We start from the raw sequence: 23,852 nt of genomic DNA, 5'->3' as shown, positions 1-23,852 counted from the left end.
TGGCTTAAATAGAAAGATTTATAACTGATCTCATCAAAATAATTTGGAAAAATTAAAATATTTTGTATCTCAACTATCATCTCTTATTTTATTTTGAATTCTTGGGAAACTAGAAATTTAAAATTTTAATGCAGTTTTGCGTTAGAAAGGTAAGAAAAGGAAAATGGCAATTGAATGCTGAGCAGTTCTTGTATCACATAGAAAACTTTCAAGGACGTCCTCAATTTTAAAGCGTTGCATTGAACATCGGCACAATGATAGGTCAAAATAATCTATACTAAAATACTTTTAAACCGGAGAAGAAAAATTCGAACCCATGACTGGTGCATCCATTATTGAATTGAGTTTGAAATTTTTTGTTAAAAAAATTTTGTGAGACAGTGAAGGGGACATTATGTTCTGGTATAAATTAATCTTTCAACAAGATTCAATACTCGGCATAAACTGCAACGATTTTACCTTGGCAAAGTAATATTATTCAGAACTGATTATTTCGTGTTTATTTCTGGTCTGATAAAATTCAATTCCAAATTATAATTTTGTTGGAGTACTTTCCCACTTAATTAATCTTGTCCAGATTTTCATAAAATTGCTCATTTCATTTAATCTATCCTTATTGGTACTGTGAGAAATTTTTCAAGGAATATGAAGAGATGAAGAAATGAGAAAATTAGTTTTATAGAAAGGATAACTTTGTTTGATGCAACAATATGTTTTTTAAAAAGTTTCGTTTATTTGAAATTTAAAGAAAATCACAGATTTCGTTTCGAAATTTGGCATAACGAAGAGTTAGTGAATAATGAAGCATGAAATGACGATAATGTGAGTGAGGAAAAATGAATCCCATCTGACTTCTTCCTTCCTTAATTAAAAAGTTCAAACTTTCTAGTTATCGTTTCTATTCCCTGCATGATCACTGATAGTTTCATCCCTAATTTAGTAAACTATCAGTACGATTTAATGTTCGTATATTCGTACGATCGTACAAATACTCGCACAGGTCCTTTTGAATTAGACCCCATTTACTTTTGCATATTAAAACCATTTGATAACAATTAATCCTAGCCTCTCAGTTTATTAACTAATTTTAACTTTAAATTAAAAGAAAAAAGTCTGACACAGCTTAAGTTACACTTTTGCTAAAACGATTTAATTTGGTTTAAATTTAAAATCTAATAATTCAAATTTATAGTGAAGGATAAGCTAATTACCTCTTTAGAATCTGGATCTTGTGATCTTAAATTACAAAATTTTTTTAACAACTTCAGAACGCCTGAAATATATTCGCACCGGAGAAACAGAGCAGCTGCTTCTTCACCCCTCTTCACAATCCTTTCCACTCATATCAAATTCAGATTTAGAATTAGACACATCTCAAGCTTTTGTTTGCTTTAAGATGCAGCTTTTCGCCTTTCTAACCATAAAATCTTCCTCCTCTTCTATTACAAATTGTGGGCAACTTTCATTGTAAAAACAACTTTCGTTTATTCTTCTTCATTTGCTTATCTTATCTTCGATCCATAGATAATCCTTTCACTAAAATCTAATCGCATTTATTTTCTTTTCCAAAAAAGAAAAAAAAAATTTCCACTTACAAATTTATTCAATTCCTGTAAAAACTCACAAACGAAAATCATTTTTCAAATACGAATGTAGCTAGGCTTTATTATGTAATCCAGTTCGGTATATCGCGGGAGTTCTATGTAATCCAGCTCGGTATATCGCGGGAGTTCATATCTTATATATCACTGTTTTTAAACGCATTACAGACTCGCATATATTTTTATTGCTCACATCTGTATAGGACTTATCATACACGTCCTGCAGATCTGATAAAAATTGTTCGAAGTTTGTAGACCTTTCGCTTAAATATTTTGATGATTTTAACCGGTAGCTTTTATATTTTTGAAACCTTTTAACAGAAACAATTTTATACGAGCTTGATTCCTTATTTATCAAAATAGACATCTGGAACTACTGAAAACATTACGAAATAAATCTTACTTTTGTATAGCTGCATCCATCCAGTAACTGTACTGGAATAGTTTGTTTATTACCCTAAAATACACAAACTTCTTCATTTTTATCATTTCGCTATTTCTAACAATAAATTATGCATTCTTTTTTTGCAGTTTCCATTCACTTTCTACCACTTTTCAATTCAATTTTTATTTCGGATATAAATTTTTATGGAAATTCAAAAAAAAAAGAAAAAGTCTGCGTATTTTGTGTTTTACTTCTATTGATTGGTAAATTGAAATCTATCTGGAAAAGATAACAGAACGAGAAAAGCCCGTGGAGAACTTTGGCATATTTTATGCTAATTATTTAAAAGTGATAAAAATAAACAAAACTTTTAATGGTCTCAACTATCAATTAATTTATTTTGATTAAAATTATCAATCAATTTATTTTAATTAAAATTACATCGCTTTTTTACACGTTATTAATTAGTGCTTAAAATAAATCGTTGAATGAATTTTCATACGTTATACATGAAAATACAATGAATCAAACCGATCGGATTCCTATATTTCCGGTTTCAGTCTATTCCAATTGATTCTTTTCCACGGTATATTATTCTATATACCATGGCGGAATTGAAATGGATGGGCTCATTTACTGTTTGCCATCACCTTTATTCATTTATTAAAGTGATTGTATTAGAACGTTTTATTCATGCAACGATTTGGATTTGACAAAAAATAATTAAAAGAAATGGTTTGAGGTTGGAAAGAAATTTAAGGTAGTGGACTGGATAGGTGTAATTAGTTCTGATTAGTTGCAAAATCAATGAAATATCTCATCAAATGCAATGATTCATAATTACTCCTTATGACCAATGATCAATAATTTGTCCTTGTCATTGTTTGAAGCTGACCTCTAAGCCAGAAAGAAGAGGTTATAGCATTAAATAGCATGGGTTGTGCGGAAAATTCTCCTAGGCTTACTTTCGATTTTTTGTAGGCCTAATTTCGAGTCTTTTCAGGCCTACTTTCGAGTCTATGTTACGACATAAATTCGCTTTCACTGTCACTTTTCTATAAAAATGAATTCAATGCATTCATATCAGCATTTTTTGTATTTAATGATGGATATAGTGAGAATAAAGTTGTCAAATTATTTTGAGTGTTGCGTCCTTCAGAGGACAATATTTCTTGGCCGATAATCATTGTTTGAATTGCCCAAAGCTTCAAGGCACTTGCTATCGATGACTCCGTCCAGATAGAAGACTACCTTTTGAACGGCTCAAAAATGCCCGGTACCCAAGGATCAACAAATAGAAATGTAATTTGACTTATTGAGACGAAATGTAATTTCTGGCTCATTCTAATAAACGAGCCAAAAAGAGGAAAATGAAGGAAAAAAAATCATAATGAATAAACGTCACCTCCTACAAGGCATACCGGACGTTCAGTAGTGAGGGCAAGTCTATCCCTCTCTCTATCTCTCCCCCTCTCTCTCTCTGTCTATCTATCTACCTCTCACTCTCTATCAATCTCTCTCTCTCATCTATCCTTCCTGCTTGATAGCACATGGATATCATTTATCATCCTGAAAGATGACTGGATGGATCCAGTTTCTCAACAATCTTTTAGACCTTCAAATCTTTGAAATTTATTAGGCTCTTTTTATTTCTGCAAGAGAAAGCTGTAGAAGTACCTTGGCTCAGTACTTTTACGTGTTATCAATAAACTTATAAAATCTTTTACTTGGCCGAAAAAAAATGCCTTTTATCTTAATTTGTTAATTTACCGAATCGCGATATTCTGGAGACCAGTATCCCCAGGTTTTACTTTAACTCAAGTGCACATGCATGTAAATACACAGACACACACACACAGACACACACACACACACACACACACACACACATACATGCGCAAATAACATTTGAACGGGGGAGATGTGAATAGGAGTTTAAAAACTTTGGTTTGAAATAACGAATTTTTGCTTTGCCGATGATCATCGATTGATGCCTTCTCCACTGATATTCCGATAGGTACCGCATTACTTTTCCGCATTCATCAAAAGAGCCGACAACATCTGACATCCTCTTCACAATTATTCTTCTCTTGATTTTCTAACAAATGAATGAATGAATGATGTTTAATGAGGCTGTTAGCTTAGAAATGTTCGTGGAGGCGGTATTGTGCTGCTGAGTCACTTACTCTAAATGTTCTTAATTAATTGCTACGGACATTATTAAGATTCCAAATGCGCATCTAACAACATTAATCTTTTTGAGCAAAAACAACTTACGGAAACATTGGAACTGTAACAGATTCAATTATTTAATGAAATTTAAAACGAAGACATTTTGCTAATGACTGGTCATTTCTACTGTTCTTCACTCTCCTTCTATTCCTTAACAAAGTTAGTTAAGGTTAATATCATTGATGAATAATAATAGGGCACTCTTTGTAAAAAGAATGTAGTATTTTTAGTTGGGGTTTTGGCAGGTAATCGGATGCTAATAATACAAATTGTCTTTGTTTATAAAGTAAAACTTAAAATGGGATTTATCAGTTTGTCGGTCTTAATCAAAAGGATCACTGTTATAAACACTGATCAATCTCTTATTGTTAATCATTCTCTTCCAGTTCAAACTTTTATTTTTCTGTTGAATTCAGTAGTCCTTCAAGTTTCTTTTATCTTTATTTTTATAAAATCGATAGCTCTTCAAAAGATCCCTTCAACAAATTGATTAATTATCAAAATTCTAATCCTATAACGATTAGTTGTCTTGATAATCTCTTTCCAATAATTTAAATTCTATTTGTATTACAATCGATTTATCCATTTAGAACGAGTACTCTCATATTCACAAGTCAACATTAGTAAGACTTTTCCTTCCATCTATTGAATGAAAATTTTTAGGATCATTTAGATTGTCAAGCATTAAAACCCTTTTCTTAATGATTTTGTTTCTTATTTCTTATTTTTTTCTTGCATTGGAGATATAAAAATTTTCAGGAAAAATTAAAAACAAACTTTTGAAAAATATTTTAAGACATACAATGTTCAGCATTAATTTCTACGCAAAGAAATTTTCTCAGTGTCACACTTTCAAATGTTTTTATTTCTTATTCCTCCAATCATGCCGGTTTAAATTTATGTTAAGATGAATTCAAATCTTGTTTAAGTTAATTAGGCCTAGTTTAATGAATAGGCTTGAAATTTATATTTCTATATGTTCAAACTTTGTGTTGAAGAATCAAAGAACCGTTTCCAGCAAATCGATTGTGAGCTGTAAGTTTTGCAGCAAAATGCACTTCATATGGGATGATGTTTTTTCATTTCTATTTTCAACAGGACAAAGTTAAGAAAACAATTAATATTTCCTTTATCTAGAATTAAAATGGCTAAAGGAATAATTCAAAAAGAAGAGAAAATGGATAAAAGATGTTTGTTTTTTAAATAAATCATTATAATTAGCATTGGTAGTGACATATTATTGGACACAATAATCTCCTTTAAAAAAGAAGCCAGACTAGGCCATATCATTCCATCTCTAGTTTAAACGATTATGAATGTTTTATCCAATGTATCTCTTATCATTCTAATAGATTTTCATCCCTTTATCAGATGTTCGCTTATACTTTTGATATTTTAGCTAAACATAAATTTCCACTCGGCTAAAATAAATTTCTATTTAAATTACATTCTTTCCTTCCAAAAAGTATATGACTAACTTAAAATATTAAATATTACTAATCTTAGCACTTATAAATAATGATGAGAGCCTTATATCAGTGTCTTAAGCTTTCCTCTCTATAATTTGAATTGCTATTTTTGAATTCGTCTTTAATTAGAAATTGAAAGTTAGTGTTCAGTTATCGTCATTCTATTTTTCAGTTTGGAAACCAAAAAGGAAACCAGGAAACGCATTTTTGGAAACCAATTGCTTGAGAGAAAAAAATTCAATTCCAGAAAATTGCAAATTAAGTCTTGCAGTAAGTTCCAAATTCCTGCTGAATTAGGTCGATTCTCATGTGAATAACTTCAATTTCTGCCATAAATATTTGAGCAAATCTAATTACCATCTATTTTCAAAACATACTTTTGCAAAACTTTTTTAAAAAATATTTCAACAAATAACTTCAAAATTTGCCATCGTCAACCATGTCACTATTTTTATTCGTGAACGAATGATTTCGTTGAAAGGTTTAAACAGTCACTTGGAGAAGGCAAATATTGTTTTTGCTAGAAAGAATATGAATGGAGAAGAGCCATTTCCTCCTCTTATCAGAAGTTTATATCAGTAAAGCCAGAACAAGTAAAAAAGGGATATATAAAGGAGGCAATTGAGAGATAATTGACTGCAAAATAAAGTTTCCTCGAGAGATCGAGGATCCCTCTTCTTTTTTGCAAAAAAAGATAAATTAGACAAATGGTAAATCATATTTGCCAAAAATCTTTCAAATGATTTTTTTTTTAAAAAAATTTCTAATCACTGTTTAATCAGTTCTATGGTCAAATATTATCCGCCTTAAGCTTTAAATAACAGAGCAAAATTCTTTTATTATATCAGTGTTTGCTAATAGCTCTGAAAGCAATGTATATTAGAGAAAACAGCTGATAAAAGTGTGAAATGGAGATGATCACTTCGAAAAATACAAATATACAGTACCTTTTTTTAGAAATTTCCAATTTAAATGCTTTGAATTATTGCGTTTATTGCTAATTTCTAAATATTTATTGTTCATTCCCACGCATTTCTTACTTTTCGACATTGGCATTCATCAACTTTGCTATTTGTTTTGCTTAACTTTGAAATCAAACGATGCATCCAACAACTGATAACAGTTGCATTTGCTCCAACTAATGCAAGTTTACGTATAAGTGAAAGCGAAAGCAATTTGCAAATTGTAGCATTGCTTGCTTGCAAATTGCATTTTGCAATTTGCAAATTGTAACATTGTTTACTTGTTAATTGATTTATCATATCACTGTAAACCAGACTGTTCGCAGTGATATAATAAAGCAACATGCAAAGTATCACTTCACGTTATTCCATTCTTTTTTGTGGTGGAATTCACTTTTATTTCAAAATAAACGAAGAAATTAATCACAAGGAGAAAATAAAATTTGCCCGATATTCGATCAAAGATTAACTTCTGATTAATTGTTGGAAAAAGATTTTGTGGGACAGCACTTTTTAACGCCTACACATTCGTCGCCATTTTATTGGACATATTCTCATATTTCATTACTTAGCAATGTAATCAGTCTATGCGAAAATATTTCTATAACGATTTAAGGAAGTTTACATTTTATCGATTATCGTTCTCTTTCTGGAACAACCCAAAGCCGACTTTGCTTCAGCCATTCAAATTATTTCTGAGAAAATTTCGTTTCGTAATATTAGCAATGGGAAAATCTCCCTAAAAGGTTCAATATTTTCAAGCAAGTTCGCTTAATACTTTCCATTCAGTTTTATATTATCTATTTTTCCGGTTCTATTCCAAACGTTTAATGATTAAAAGATTTGAAATTTTCAGACATTAACTCTACCGGCAAGAAAGGTTTTCCTGAAAAGTTTTTTCCTCTCTCTCTTCTTTTTTAAGTGTATTCACCATGTAAAAGTTAATCACAAACCATAACTACATATGGATAATCTTAAGTTCTTAATTTTTAAGCTAGACAATGCTATTCTGGGATTAGAAATTTGGTTCTTCTTTGTTTTCAGGAAATGCTACAGGTTTTCCACTTTTTTCAATTTTTCTTCTACTGATGCTCTCACTTTGCTAACTCCTCCTTCGGTCATTTCCTTCGCTAAAGCGAAAGTGAGTGACCTGATTTTTTGACTAAAAAAATGCAAATATGGAATTGTGCTTTAGCTAATCACAAAGAAGCTATAATAAATGATTAAGAATTGACATTTTAAGAACGTTGATATATCATTATGAAAATGAACAAGCCTTACCTTAATTTTCATTTTGAACTAGCACTTATTAAATCCTATTTTAATTCGAATAAATCATTTTTAAAAATCAGATATTGCCAAAATCAGTAAATCATCAGATGGATGTAGCGGCCGTAATGTACTTCTAGCATAATTAAATTTCAAGCTCATTTCTCTGCCAAAGGTATGATTGTTATGGAGACTGCTGACCTTCTTCTCGTTGACCTCCTTAAAAATGACTTGATTTCAAAAGAAAACTAAATCTATAGTAGCGAAAATCGAAGTTCAAAAGTTTAATTTAGATATTTTCCTGAAGCTAAATAAAGCTTGCATTTGGAAATCTTAGTTTTGTCAAAATGAGATAAAAATGATCTCGCGTGACCGAATGCGCTAATATTAGAATGAAAGATTTCGTACTTCGCATGAGTTACTTTTAAGCAAGTAATTCACACCGTGTTAACCATGCAGCTGTATTATTAAAAAAAAGGAAAAAGAGTTTGTGGAAAAAATTGGGTGAATCTGGTGAAGTACTAAAAACTGGATCAAGTTACACGATATATCATCTACCTTCTTTTGCAATCTTGATACTTATCCGTATCATTTCCCTGGAAATTCTTCTCAGAATAATTTTTTCTTTGAAATAACCAAAAAGGCTTAAAAGAGTAAAGTTACTATGAAGCATCAATGTAGAACATTTTATGGCTTTCGTTAATTTCTAAATGCATGAAAATGTCAAAATTTCTTGAAATACTTCAGAAAAGTTCTTCTATATGGGATACATTCCGAGAATTCTTCACATTTCATAACGGTCCTTTTAGAACACCTAAAGATGTCCTTCAGAACCTGGATAAATTACAGTCAAAATTTACTTTTTGAACTTTTCTTGATTGTTTTCTGTCAGCTGATATAAATGGATGATTTTTGAACACATTCAACAACTATAAAGAACTTCATTCGTTTTATATTGAAAGCTTCATTCGTCTTATAGTGGAATTTCTCAGCATCACCCAACATCTCTTCTGGACGGCGGTCCTATTTTTCTATATTGTTTTTCTTCACTGATTATCTTACTAATAATATTTTTCTTAGAGAGCAACTGTTCCCGAGCTATACTGAACTGCTATAAACATTTCATCTTTGTCATTCAGTGAATTAAAACAGATTGCTTCACTAATTAGACTAATTACCTCATTAATTAAACCAAATTATGTTGTTGTATTTTATCATGTTTCCTCAGACAAGCAGTAGTAATTCCTTCATAACAGAAAGGTACTCATTCACTTAGATAAAAACACCGAAAGAAATGTGACAAGGATATAAATCGAATGTAGGATTCACACAGCTATCTCAAAAAGTGAATTGCGTATCATAATACTACTAGAAGTCGACTAGTCGAGATTTGTCATATGACAAAAGAAGTAGCTTTTAAATGTCTTCCAAAAAAGGTAGGATTTAAGCAAATTTGGGTTCAATTCGAGAACATTAAAACAGTTTGAAATTTAGGATTAAATAAAAATAATGTTCATTAATGCAGAAAAACGAAAGGAAAACAACATTTCTGAACAATCCAATGTTTTTTCAGAAAAAGGAATGAAAAATTACTCGTTACTTCAGAGGGTGCGTCAACGTTTCTAATGGGTATTAGAATCGAGGATAACTGGATATCGATGGGTCAACGTGTCGCCAAGCACCACATGCAATCCGGCGTTAAACTCTATCATCAACGACGCCATCAACAGGCCATTGCTCGTTGGCGAGCTGCTCTTCGACGACTTACGTAAGCCACCTTTCCAATAACTACTCAAATTGATTTTGATTAATGTTGAGAATACTCTAAAAGAATACTATTAATTATTATCAAAGAAGAAATTTAAAGAATTTTAATTGATTTGTTCTATAAATGGTTCAAAACACAGAGATTCACTGACTTATTTCTTCATCATTTCTGACTATTACAAATCACAAATTTACCAAATTTATTATTCACAATTTGTGATTTTTATTGCAGAAATGCTGAGGACCGTTTCATAACACTCGGATATATGACGCAAACATACTGTGATGCAGGTAATTACCAGCAGATGTTGCGATACGCTTTGCAACAAACAGAACTGGCCAATACTCAGCAAGACGAGTTCATGAAAAGTGAAGCATTTCTGAACCTGGCTAAAGCATATGAACGATTGGCTGATTTCGGCAAAGCAATTGGCTACGGTCGTGCTAGTCTACAACATCCAAGCATGGATCCGGGAACTCCTGGGCATGCGCATCTCGGTCCCACTTATTTCCTTCTTTATTCAAAATTATGATTAAAATCTGCAAAAAATGTTGGGCGAGAAGTTGCAAATGTATATTGCTATGATTTCACATTTTACACCATGATTTTTTTTCTAGATATTGTCCCATCACTTTTTTTGCCGGATACTGCCTTGTTATTTTGGTTTCAAAAGTATGAGAGTTCGAAATTTCAGTTTGTAGGTATGGTAGAGGGACAACAAAGACAACTAGAATGAAAACTAAGATATCTAATTTACTGTACTTTATTTTCATTTACATTATTCATTAAAGTTGTGGCCTTATCACAGCTTGGATTCAGTCAGTTCCAAGCTAGCCTGGAAGCATTTGAAAAAGCGATGTGTGTCGCGAATCAGTATTCTGATAGGTTATTGGAATTACAAGTGTGTGTTGGACTTGGTGTTCTCTTCACCTTGCTCAGGTTTCCTATTTTGTCATGGCTTTGATTATTTATGCTAGAAAATTTGCAAAGGTAATTTTATGTTCTGACGGCATGTTATCGATCGTTTACGGTAGAGCCAGATATATAGATAAGATTCCCAAAGAAAATTTAAAATGATAGCCTCATATCATTTCTCATCCACCCTTTTATTGCTTTCTGATAATTAAATTCAGAAGGTAATTTATTTCAATCATTGTTTCAAGATATTTCGAAATAAATTCGGCAAAATTTCATGAAAGGCAATATTTATCAATTGTAATTGTCAAATTGCAAATATTAGGGATTTATCGAAGGCGATTTTGTTCTTGCGAAATGCACTAACAATTCTGGAAGGTGTAACGATCAATGATGTACATGCAAAATACCGTAGCGTTATACTTTATCACTTATCAGTTGTCCTCCGGACAAACGGTTCACTGGCAGATGCGAGAGCGACATGTGATGTATGTTTCCTTCCCATTTCAAATCACAAATTCAAAATGTGATAATTTAAATCATATTTTCAATACATAATCTCACATGAAACCTTTCCTACTGTGAGAATATCTGAAAGTGTGAAGTTCTTTTCTTTTTTGATATCAGCCAGATGTGACAACTATTTTGCGTCTTCTATTTCAAGGACTCACTTGAGTTACTACAGTTAACACAGAGCAAACAGCAAGCAAATTCGAAGCATCGATCGTGATCTGCAATATTTCTACAGGAAGCAATGAAGTTGGCTCAAGAAACTGGCAATCGTTCTGTCTATGCTCGTTGTTTGTGCTCCATGGCTAATATATGTCGTGATTTGGGGGAATCTGAAGCCAAAGAAACTTTTACCGTACGCTTTTAAGCAAAAACAACATGTAATAATAGGAACATTGTATGGTAGCATATATGTGCAATGAACACATTTCATTTTCAAAGATAATTAAATCATAAATAATGATAAGAAAAATGATCAAACACACAAATATCACTGATTTACAATTAATTTGACATTAATTGAGGTTGTTTAATAATGATATTGAATATCAAATTTGTATTTCTTTCCAAGAGATGTTCCAGAAAAGCTGGTCTCGTTACGAAGAAGCTTATCGAATAATGCGTCAAACAAATGATCGCATGGGTGAAATATTAGTTCTTGGTAGTATGGCTAGGTCAGCCTCCGAATACCGTACTTTTTACACCGGTAGATGTGAGTGTCAGGTCAGTTACTTCTTCTTATCAATCAATAATGGCGAGAATGACCAATTATCTTGTTTTAAAAGTGAAAGATTGCATGTTTGTGGCACATTTTGTGCTCAAATTCATCTTTTAGTTGTCGCTTAAATCTTTTCTGATTTTTTGAAACATAAAAGATGAAAAGATGAATTTTCATACAAGTATAACAGATGAAAACAGTTTTTACGTCAACTTTTTAAAATCTAAAACTAATAGCTGACTCATTATTTCGAATTACTTAATGATTGTGCAAACTTAGATTAATATTTGCAGGCTATTCAACTCAACAAAAAATGCCTAGAAGTAGCTAAGGCAATCGGATGTAGGGTGAGTATTTGTCCTTATAAAATTCAATACTTCAACTAGCAATTAATTTTGAATGATATTTAGAAAAGTCATTTAAATTTAGTTCATATTCTTTAATAATTTTTTTTTTTATCTGAGATTCTCTCAGTGCTGTTTAAGATTAAATCTTTTAGCATGCAATGATGAAATGTCATCTAAGACTACAGGATCTTTATAATCAGCTGAATGATGAGGATAGTGAAGAGTTAGCCAGAAGAGCGGTGACATCATTAACACAAGAGATGGAATTATTTTGCAATTTCTGTGGACAACGATATGGACTACAAGATGTTTCCTTGCAGGCACTTCGATGCTCCCATATTTTTCATGAAAGGCCTGTCTATTTGATTCTAATATCTTTGCTTCTGAACAATTCTGAAATTGAAAATAAGAATTAGGATTTAAAAATTTAAGATTTCGAAAAGTACGAAAAAATTTGAATCCAAAATGTAAATAATTGATTTTCTGAATATGAAAAGTGAATTGCCATTCATGGTGATCCCATGTTCTGAAAATTCCACTTATTAATGTTGCTAAATATCTCACAAACGTATAGTTGTGAATTATTCATTTAATCAATATCCTTTCAGATGTTTACAAATATATTTAGCGGAGTGCTTAAATCCAAACTGTCCAAAGTGTCAATGCAAAGCAGTACTTATGGACAGCGTATCAGTGAGCACACTATCTGTTTCTTCGTTTATCGCTACTCCGCGACAACCAATTATGTTTTCCGGTATATTTATTCAGCTCATAAACTAAATGATAATGGGATGGCTTATCATAACAATAGTAAATTCAACTTTTATTTACTTATCAGGATAATGTTCATGCTTTTTAATTAATATTCAAAAGATCTTTCATTGAAAAATAGTTAAATAATCCAATTAGGACTTGTCCTTTACTGTTTTGCTTTATTCATACAGCAAACGCGCTAATTCTGCAGAAGATATACCAGTGCAGTTCACTGATCAGACGACGGAACCGTTTGGCACTGTTAGGTCATCTGCGATCGAACAACAAGCTTCATGTCAACGACACCTATCTGTTCCACTGTCACATCCAACATTCCGAGAATTAAAAACGGTTCAGATTGATGTCGAATCACCACGAACTAACGCCACTGCAGTATCTACAGCAATCGGATCTTCCCCAAGTAGGTCTTCTCCACTCATTTCAAAGATTCCAGCTTTGAATCCACTTGACTAATGCGTTTAATCATACTTTGATCCTTTTGGGAAAGACTATCAAATTCTTTTTTTTTTCTATTTTAGATCGAAGAAACTTGTATTTCATTCATAGTACTGACCTAATTTTTCTTTAAATGTAATTGACAAATTTTTGGTGTCCTATGTTTCTAACTTCACACTTTCAGTGAACACACTGTCCAATTCTCAGAAACATAAATCACTGCCACCGTCATCGAAGCTACCGGTTTGCAAGGTGGCTGGTACATTGCCAATCTCTTCGGTGCTAAACTACTCAGAAGAAGAACTACGAGCAGGTGGACCATCAGTATTACCACGGGGGCTTACCATCACTGATGTATAAGGTTTCTGTTTTTCTGATTTCGTTCTTGTTATTTTCTCTAATTTTGAGCAACTGATATTAATTTTGATAAATTATCATTCCTTCAGTTCAGTGTTCAAGAATAATAGCTACTCTTCTGGCAGTTTTTCCTTATTATTTTGATTAAGCAACTCATAATATGACATATTTATGAAATTCTAAAAATTACTGGAAATTGTAGAACCTAAAGGTTGTATAAGATTGATTGGTTCGCATCATTTTTTTTTCTTTTTTCACGTAGAAATTGTCGATTAGTTTGAAAATATGGAGCAAAGAGCAATTTGAATATGAAACAAAATTTGCAATAAAAATATTTCTTTTTCAATTCCAAAACTTATCTTTGCATTATCGCCATCTAATTCCTAAAATGCCATACTTCTTTTATCAAAAATCTTTCAACTTCTCTTACAATTGTTGTGAATTTCTTCTTCATATCTTTTAAAACTTGAATATTTTTACTTGAAGAATTAAATAATAACTATATTGCGTCATACAGTTTTTGAAAATTTTAACTAAATTTTGAACAGTTTAAAAGGGAAGTTACTTTTTTAAAATTTTTATACAGATTCTACAATGAAACAAAGTATAAGCGATGGAAGAAAATTTCATTTTATGTCATGCATACAATAATGACAGGTCGTGTAATGAAAACTGATACTGATCTTATCGTTGTCTAGGACTTTCCTTTTCAAATGAATCCTAATTTCTGCAGTGATCCATTTGAAGAGCGTTAAAGAGAGTGCTTTTAGTCTTTCTTATACCATCCATTAGTCCAAATCTTCCAGTTTATTCGTTATCAACAGGAATATTAGATTTTATCTAATTTTCAACAAGTAAAAATGGATTATTATAGTGCAATAGTATGTTGGGCTCATTTCTATCATAACTGAATTAGCCAAAATGGCCTGATCAAAAGCAAATTATTTGTGTTCCGTAATATTCTTTCTGCTTAATCTCAACAAATGAATGAAATGCAGAACATATAACCATTCTACGACAGGTTGTTCTAATATATTAAACAAATAACAAAAATATTTCAAATATTCTTTGCCATCGTCAAATGCTTTTAATGAAAGCTAACTGGTTGTGAATCAGATTTACCGGTTTTTTTAAAAATGCTGATTAAAGAGTTTCTTATCTTCCGGAATCCCGATATTGGATGAATTCATCACGGAATTCTCTATTCTATTCAGCACATTCTTCATGAACACCTCTCTGGTTTCGCTGATATATTTTCTTACAGTTTTATGGAGGCCTTTTATTCAGGCTCAGCATGAGTTTCTCGAAGATTTGCTTGCAATCGTTGCATAATTAACTTAATAATAGGGAAATTCATTTTATAATTTCATCCTTGTACGCAATTTGAAAACTTTTAAAAACTTTGCTCAAATTTTGGATTGAATAAAGACTTGACCGAGTGGAAAAAGACAAAAAGTTTTTTCTTTTGGAGAAAATACTTCTCATTGCCCAAATTTGTTTGAAATATTGGCATGTTTAAATTCAATTTTTGCATAGGTAATTTATTAAAAACTAAGCAATACTTCTCTAAAAACATTGGAAACAAAATGCTTAGCTCTTACCAACAGTAATAAATTTTCACATAAAACAGTAAAGTAGAAACACTGTGTTTCGTTACGAAATTCCCCATACTTAACAATTTTTTTCCTGATTTACCTTTAAACTCTAACGACATCATAGATCAAAAATCTAAAGAGTTGAACTTATGATGCTGCCACCACCACTGTGGTCCGGATCCGCCTCAATCGAATTTCCGGAAAAACACTCATGACGCCGACATTCAAATATTTCACTTTTTCTGTTCATCTTCAAGCACTAAGGATAAATTTTCAAATTCCGGGAATCTTGATGGTCGACAACCAGAATTAACTAGAATCTAAGATCCTGCAACAATCCTTTGTCGAAATGTATCACATCGGCTGGATAAATATTCGGCAACTAAATACTAAGCTTTTGACCTTGATAAAGTTAGTGGATAATAGTGTTTTCTATTTCATCAATTTCACAAAAATACTACATATAATGACCGGAATTTGCCAAAAATTTTTTAGAATGAGTGACATACGTCTAAGCCAGTCATTAATTCATTACAAAATAATTTTCTTGAATTAGCTTCAAGAGACACCAGAAACTAATAATAACAAAACAGAGAAAATAGAAAGGATAATCAAGAAAGGATGTTTCACTTTATGAACCTTATTATGCAAAATAATTTGTTATAAATTTGTAAAGAGTTTTACTAGTTCTAAGAAGTTTCAATAAAATGCTTTGTAACTGCTCAATATGTCCAATAAACCAAAAATCAATTCGCACTTTATCACTTTTCAATTTAATCAGCTCTAAGAAAATCTTTCCACACTCTCGGCACTTCATATATCACTGCAGCAAATTGCGCCACTCCTAGACAGCAGTCCTAGCTTTACTTGCATTAACTGCTTTAGTAATCATGTTTTTATCAAAAAATGTGCATGAAATAACTGTGATGAATGAAGAATTTTACTGTCACTGTCACCTCTACTGTTTCGATACATCATAAGACTGTTTACATTGAGAAAGAATGATGGTTGCACTGCTACTGATACTGAAATACTCTTTTACTTAATAGTATAGTTAAAGCAAAACTTTGAACGTTGATATTCCATATCACTACTGCTTTCATTGCTTGCGTTTCGATTTTTTCAAAGCAAGTTTAAGAAGTGCATTCAGAAAATGGCGAAAGAGATAGTAGCAGTGATAGCAATTAAGAAAATGGGAAATAAAAGATGGGAAATATCGTAAAGTATGATGCATTTAATTTTCATTCAATCAGACAACTCAAATCTCTGCAAGAAAATTGAAACCACAAGACAGGAAAGTAATTCGTAGAGAAGAGAGTGGGAAATGGTATCACTTAAAAAATCAAATGGATTATAGTGCTGGACCAACATTAAGTCGCTCATCTTACACAATAAGGCTAGAAATAAATTTAAAAAGCTTTGCTGTCGAATTGATTCGTTAAATCTAAAATTCATAAGATGCAAGATCTGAAAATGCATGTGACAAAGAGAAAAGGCACTGACTTAACTAAGTTCACTTGTTTTTAAATATTTAAATTTCTGGCTGAAAATTTCGATACGGAGGGAAAACCTTGATAAAACAGATGAATTATTATTTTTTTTACGTAGAAAAATGACTAATTTTTTTTAAAAAAAAGTATCACAAGTGATGTTATTTGCCTCAAAGTAGACTAATCTGTTTATCGACGAATTACAAAAAGTATTGATTCCAATAATTTTGTAATTCTCGTTTCCGAAAAATGGAATGGAGCTCCGAACCGATCAGTCTTACGTTCCGTTTGTACTTATGCACATATAATATATATATATATATATATAGAACCAACTGAATCTTCCATTTTATTAGAATCATTTTCCAAATTCTACATATTGCAAAACTTCTATAAAAAAGAATATGGCCCAGGTGTTTGGCGCAGTTCTTTCAACCGTCCTGTTTACTGCTTTCTTGGTTACAAAACATTCACCAAACGTAAATTTTAATTTCAACTGCTTAAGCAAATTATTTTTTAATTCGGAAAGAACATTGAAATATAGGAATTTAAAAGATAAACAAAATCAAGGTGGCAAAAATGACCAAGTATACTGGCAATGCATTATTTTGATCTATTTAGAAAGCACAGTGGACAGTGGGGTGTAATTAACTCGCTTAATGAGACTTGGTGTTACGGATCACTTTGAAGTAATGTAGTCGATAATTTACAAAGAACTAGAGGATTCCTTTTAATTTATTTCTCCAATGGTTGACAAACAAATTATTGATTTGCTTTAGTAGACTTCATCGCTTGAAGAAAACACACAAATTTGAATTGAGAAGCAGTGCTTTCAAGAAGAACTTCAGCTTCTCATAGACATTCAAAAAAATGTGCTATTGTTCTTTCATTTCATCCCTTTCAAAATTCTTTCAAATGGAAATGAATGAAGGAAGAAAGACACCTGTCTTTTAGAATTCATTGAATGTGAATGTTAAATCTCACGCCTTTGATGACAATGTCGCTGTATGCAAATAGTATCATCTTGCATTTGTTCATAAGTAAGCGATATCTGTGCTCTTTTTTTATGAAAATGTTTTCTGATTTATCTATACATTTAAAAAGTAATCCAAGTTTCAAAAAATATTTTAAGATAATTTGCAATAAAGGCTGAAATTAAGCAAAAACGGAGGATATTCATTGCATGTCCTTGTAATCAAATGGTGACGTTTTATTTCTATAGCTACAGTAATGTTCATGCAATGCATGCTGCATTGCATGAACATTACTGTAGCTATAGAAATAAAACGTCACCACTTGACCATTCAACTGCAGCATGCAGTTGCAATTAAATCTCGTTATCATTATCAGCAAAACCATGTCAATCAACCTGCAGAAAATTATGTATGCAATCATGCATAGCGAACAATCAACCAGCATTGAGGTATTGCACAGATAAACGCTCCTTCATTTGTAAAAGAAAATAAAAACTTTATCCAAAGAATCTCCAAAATGACCGAAAATTATTTTCGAGATTTTTTTTTGGGTAATTGAAAATAAAAAATTGAAAAATAGGTTTGAAATTAACTGTTTGAAATATCGCAAAATCATTATTCTTAGGGTGTCGCCTGTTTGCGTACTTAGTTGCCAGCAAGCTTGTACCACTTTTTATCGTCCAACTAGGGCATCGGTTGGTTCATTTCAAAATTTTTATTTTACTAATACTCATTTCTGAATTATTTGAAAGCGATAAATAAATTGTGCAAATTGAATGTGTCATTGTCAAATTCTCGATTCTTCCAACTTAATAAATTTTAGATCTCAATTATACGGGAAGCAGTACAGCCAATGTTCCCTCTTCCTAAAATGTCGCCTTCTCCCAGCTGCATGCAAATATGCTCTTCAAATTGCATGACAGAGTATAATACATGGCAAAATAAACCATCCCCACTGTGTCAAAAAGGTTGCAAGGAATTATGTACACAATTATGTGGAATAGGTTATTTGACAGTTGCGCCAGCAGAGGCTCTGGAAGTAATGTCAAGGTCACAAGATCAACTGGCAATTTCAAGCAAACAGTCCACTGGATTGCATCTCGCAGTGCCCACAAATCTGTGCAGCGAATTGCCATGAGGCATATAGCGCTTGCAAGTTGTTTGCCAACAAGGTTGCTCGCAGATGTGTAGCCAACAAGCATTTCTGTCTATCCCGCAAACCACTGTTTACCAATCGCCCTGCACCCGAAACTGTCCAAGCAGATGCGTCTCATCACTTCCAAGAGTTTTCCATCAACGCCGTGCACGCAAATGTGTCAGCCAACATGCACAGAGGCATGCATCTCAATTCATCAGTCTGCCATATTGATTACTCCATCTTATCAACCTGACCTTCCACCGCTACCAATTACTTGTGAAGGTAGTTGTCGTGTAACATGCATCGCAATATGCCACGCTCAAAACTGGTGGCAAGTGCTATGTTTAGATAGCTGCCAACAGACTTTAGACGCAGTCTGTTGGCAGCTATCTAAACACGCAAGTCAGCGTGCGCGAAACTGATGATCTCTGTTATCTCTCAATTACCTGCTACGATCCCAATAACTTTCCTAGGACACTTGTATTCGTCGTTCCGTCAAGTACACCTACACCATTAATTGTTTCACTTACGCGTTTGGATAAAAGTATGATGTAAGTTTCGCTACAACATATTTTGCATGAACATCTCACTGCAGTAATGCAAATTGGGCTATGTATCAGATTTCTCACAGGTCATCCAATTCATCACGTTAAGTTCTGATGTTGAAATTTCAAATGTCAAATTTGTTTAACATTCATTCCTGATTTAACTGTCAGGTATTGCTCATTAATGAATATCAAATGAGAGATGATGTACAAAGCTATGTTCTGTAAATACTTAAAATGTTTGCCAGCAAAAAAGTTCTAGATGTGGAGACGGGTAATAGGTAAGAATGGAACTTTATGCAACAAAATATTCTATTTGGGGAATGCAGCATGCAAAACTGCATTGTATCGGGCCAAAGTAAACCTGTATGCCATTTGCAATGCAACATGCAATGCCATCAAAGCTGTCAGACAACACAGGTACCTGTTTTACATCCAACATCACAGCAGAATCCATCGCGGCGTTGTTATGAAGGTGGGTAACAAAAGCAAGCATTAATTTCGTTTGGAAGTCGAGTTAAAAGTACCAATAAGCATTTATCAGTAACCCTAAAAATTAATGATACATTCTCCTTTGCTACTTTTTGATCACTAATTTCAAAACTGAATAGATTTCAATACTATCATTAATTATGTTATAAATTCCAGGTTGTCAAAATGCATGCTCATTGAGTAATTCAGCAAACCAAGAATGCAAATTATGTTTTCAAATCTAAACAAGCAAAACATCGTTATCAAGCATAAGTGCGCATAATCACCAAGTTGCATCGCAGATTGCGCTAATACGTGCATTCAGCAGTGCTTGCAACTTAAACATACGATCAGTATCTGCAATTCAGCACGTCATATGCAATGCGCTAATGTTTGTTGATAGTTTAAGATGTACCGTACTGTTCATTATTACATAGTAGTGAATGGTATTCTTCAATTATCAGTGTTTAATACAACCTCTCAGTGATTGTTACTAATTGCTATCACCTTTTATCTTCAGTTCGATTATTTAGGCGTAGTTATGGCATTCTTCTTGACATTATTTCACAATTTGTTTCGTATATACCATTGCAAAGGTGCAGAGCTATAAATCCTCTACAAGCAAAATTTGTTGTCCAAAACAGAAGCAATCCCTGTAACTTCCATCTATAAGAAATGCTTTCATTGCATTTATGATGAATCAATTTTCAAATTCAAATTTGAGTGAAAAAAAAGGCTTTCATAAGTACATATCGTTTTCCGTGCATCAAAATGGCATCTTACCTTTGTAAAAAGTCATTGAAAGTTATTTCATTCATTGAGGAGAACATTAATGAAAAGTTTGGATTATTTGTTTGAAAGTTCCACATCGTTTTCAAACATTTCAGTTATTTTTGTCTTTCAACACGAAATGTTAACTCTTTCCTGGCAAAAGAAAGAGGAAATGTGGCTTTTGATCACAAGTTGTTTCTCTTGTTAGTTGATAATAGTGCTAGCTTGGGAAGTGAAATGAACTTGAGCAATGAATTATGAAAGCTCAAGAGAGCGCAATGACAATATAGCTGGGGCTCAACAGGCTTCCACTTCCTCCGTTTGCTGCTACTTCAAGCCTGCCTGATCAGAGGTTCTTCAGTCTGCTCTAAGCCTTAATTCCGTCCATATTCCAAGTCTTAAAATAATTCTCATCTGTTTTAATTAAATTTTTCCTAGCATTTATCAAATGATTCATCATTGATTGAGGATAAAAGATAAAGAAGCCCTCCTCCTCATTCAATGCTCGTTTTCCTGGAAGACAATTCGTGTTGTGAGGTCAACCTGAATTGTCAAAAAAAACGAACAAGCCTTCCTTCTACTTAATAAACATTTTATTTTTTGGATTTTCTATGGAATTACATCCTCTCTTATTCTTTTTTCTTGCTAAGATATCGCTCATTACTTCATTGTAGCTAATTCCTATGAAACTGAGTGATTTTCAATTAATCAATAACGGTATTTGTTGTTTATCGATAATAGAATGATAGGAAGTTGACCCCATGGCTTCGAACTGACCACACGCAGTTCATTTAACCGCCATCACATTATATGCATAGTACTTTTTTCGTTATTTTTCTTTCTCGTCTTCCTTTATGTGTAAAGAAAAAGCGAGTCTTTTTCTCCATACATAAATATGTGGCTATCTAACATCTAAGTTAATTGAAATTTAAGCAATCAGTAATGAATCTTTCGAATCTAAAATTGAAAAAAAAAAGCAATTCCAATTTTATCTGTCATCTGTCACCAAAAGCAGCAGTAATTATTACTGCTACTTTATTGTACTGCCTGTTCGTCCCACTTCATCATTTGAAATTTGAACATTTTTTAAAATGCATTATCTGCTTCTTTTCGGAGAATCATAATGATAAAATATTTCTTAATTATTATGATTCCTGAAAAGCATAGTGTTGGGATATTTGAAGGCAACAAACCTCAGATAACAGATGGTTTCCAGTTGTTGTCTCAGATGTTTGAAAACATTGCTTTTGCTGATTGATATAAAAAAAGAAAAAAGCCATCTCACAAATTCTTTATCTAAGATTCCTTTTGTTTTTCTTAAACATTTTGATTATTGACCTCTCGCCTATTCTTACCCTGTTTGTTTTTCAAAAGGATGACTCAGGTATCTTGAAAATACCCAAATTCATTTGAAAACATTTAAAGCACATCGAAATTTAAACTTAAAACTTAAAGAGTGTTAAAATAGAGATTCAAGTACAATTAAGTATAGACTACTAGAAAGATTACTTTGGTCTCGAAAGCAAAATGAAATGGCAGGAGTTGTGCTTGATAATATTCTGGTCTTTGTTCCAATTTTAAACTTTTGTCGGTTTGATTTCATGTTATACCTATTTTTGAACCTTTAGTTATCGCATTCTCTATTGGTGAAAGTATTCGGATTGTTATGAAGCGGTCACGCTTTCTGTCTTTACGTCAGAATGTTAGCATCGAAAGTGCAGTAAGTCTTGTTTTGCTTAGCAAAATTCTCGAATTACGTCAAGACTCCTCTCATAGTTAATGGCAACATTTTTCTGTGGCTATGATTGTTGTCATCATTGTTATCATGACGATCAAAAAACGTTAAAGCAAGAAGTATATTTTGAGATCGATTAACGCAATATGTTCAACGTACCTTCCTTCCACTTATCTGCATATATACCATAAGTTTCGCCATCTTACCGCTTAATAATTGACCAAGACTTTTTTTTCTCTTCATATATTATTGTTTGTGCCACAGATTATCAATTATTTGCATAGTATTAGCAGTGCATAATGATGTCATATAAGGTAATTTGAGAAAGTCTGAAATACAGTCTTGTTGAAAAAGAATACGTTTAATCTATGAATTCACTTAGGTTATAAAAAGAAAGTTACGTGTGAAACTAGACATGAGTTAATGCACGTACAGTTTAATAATTCGTATTGCATGCCAGTTTACTTAACAAATTATTCCTTCACCACTTGTTGCTGCTTTTCAGTTTGGAGAAGCAATCTTTCCTACAAAGAAGTGAAATTCAACTAATTTCTGGCCAGATACTTAAAGCATAATGTATTGATCCATATAACGATTGTTACAACAATTTTTGACCGGCAAAATTTTTTTTTTTTGAAAGTCTACAGTTATTCGATAGAAAAAAAATGGCATGCGAAACGATTACAGTACGGATGAATCGCAGTAACAGTACAATTCCCTGGGGATTTACTGTAACTGGTGGAGGCCTCACACCTATCAGAATTTCCACAGTATGTTAAAAGTTTTTCATTGTTTTTTCCTCAATCTTCTGCGAAATTTTCATTTTAGAAATTCCAACGTTTTCGGTTATGCTTATAAAGATTAGTTTCCAAAAATATGCAATGTATTAAATTTCAACTGTACGTTCAGTTATCAGACAACAATGCTCAACCACAAATCTTACCTATACTGTCTGGGGAAGATCTGTGATTTAACCCTTTCACTTTACGTAAAGTAGCCAATAATGTCTTGAGGAGATTTCCGAATCCCATCGGGAAAAATTCGCAAAGACAGTATGCAAGGAGATTGTTACAGTAACTTTTATCGTACTTGTAGATCGCATTTTGTTGTTGAACTTTGTTGCTGAACTTTCCCAGTCCTATTCAGTGGATCCATTGTTTGTTGAGAAACAACATCCTTTATCCTACTACTGTCACTGGGACATTAACCACTGGTCAATATCGTTAGTAATGATAGAATCGTAACAAATACTCCTTTGCTCTTTCAAGATCAAAATTCAAATCAGGAAAGAAAAAAGATTGACTTAAAAGAAAGTTGGAAAAAAATAAGAGAGAGAAGGAGGATGGAGGAATCCAAAGTTACGTAACAAGAACAAAATATATTTAGGAAGA

At 32.4% G+C, this 23,852-nt stretch overlaps 4 protein-coding genes across 4 annotated transcripts in view; 3 read left to right on the top strand and 1 right to left on the bottom strand.

Moving 5' to 3' along the window:
* Positions 1 to 2,000: 2,000 nt before the first annotated feature.
* Positions 2,001 to 4,025, bottom strand: LOAG_01553 (hypothetical protein; the record flags this gene model as incomplete). Its single annotated transcript, XM_003137092.1, has 4 exons — positions 2,001 to 2,058; positions 2,952 to 3,041; positions 3,238 to 3,330; positions 3,880 to 4,025. The coding sequence occupies 4 exons, from the start codon at positions 4,023 to 4,025 to the stop codon at positions 2,001 to 2,003; spliced, it is 387 nt and encodes a 128-aa protein (XP_003137140.1).
* A 5,518-nt stretch (positions 4,026 to 9,543) lies between these two features.
* On the top strand, positions 9,544 to 13,745 carry LOAG_01552 (rapsyn protein 1; the record flags this gene model as incomplete). Its single annotated transcript, XM_020445782.1, has 11 exons — positions 9,544 to 9,686; positions 9,918 to 10,183; positions 10,478 to 10,625; positions 10,927 to 11,089; positions 11,350 to 11,466; positions 11,694 to 11,834; positions 12,123 to 12,176; positions 12,362 to 12,528; positions 12,785 to 12,930; positions 13,141 to 13,350; positions 13,570 to 13,745. The coding sequence occupies 11 exons, from the start codon at positions 9,544 to 9,546 to the stop codon at positions 13,743 to 13,745; spliced, it is 1,731 nt and encodes a 576-aa protein (XP_020303798.1).
* A 4,439-nt stretch (positions 13,746 to 18,184) lies between these two features.
* Positions 18,185 to 18,939, top strand: LOAG_01551 (hypothetical protein; the record flags this gene model as incomplete). Its single annotated transcript, XM_003137090.2, has 2 exons — positions 18,185 to 18,250; positions 18,625 to 18,939. 2 exons carry the CDS (start codon positions 18,185 to 18,187, stop codon positions 18,937 to 18,939), a joined length of 381 nt encoding a protein of 126 aa, XP_003137138.2.
* Positions 18,940 to 23,120: 4,181 nt separating this feature from the next.
* Positions 23,121 to 23,852, top strand: part of LOAG_16857 (hypothetical protein) — a 4,091-nt gene continuing 3,359 nt past the window's right edge. Inside the window, exon 1 of the mRNA XM_020449515.1 lies at positions 23,121 to 23,231. Within this exon, the coding sequence (XP_020306936.1) occupies positions 23,127 to 23,231 (105 nt within the window). The 5' untranslated portion in view covers positions 23,121 to 23,126. The remainder of the gene's footprint in view (positions 23,232 to 23,852) is intronic.

Source organism: Loa loa (genome assembly GCF_000183805.2).
Source record: "Loa loa unplaced genomic scaffold supercont3.24, whole genome shotgun sequence".
NCBI lineage: Eukaryota > Metazoa > Nematoda > Chromadorea > Rhabditida > Onchocercidae > Loa > Loa loa.
This window is presented reverse-complemented; position numbering and strand designations above follow the sequence as displayed.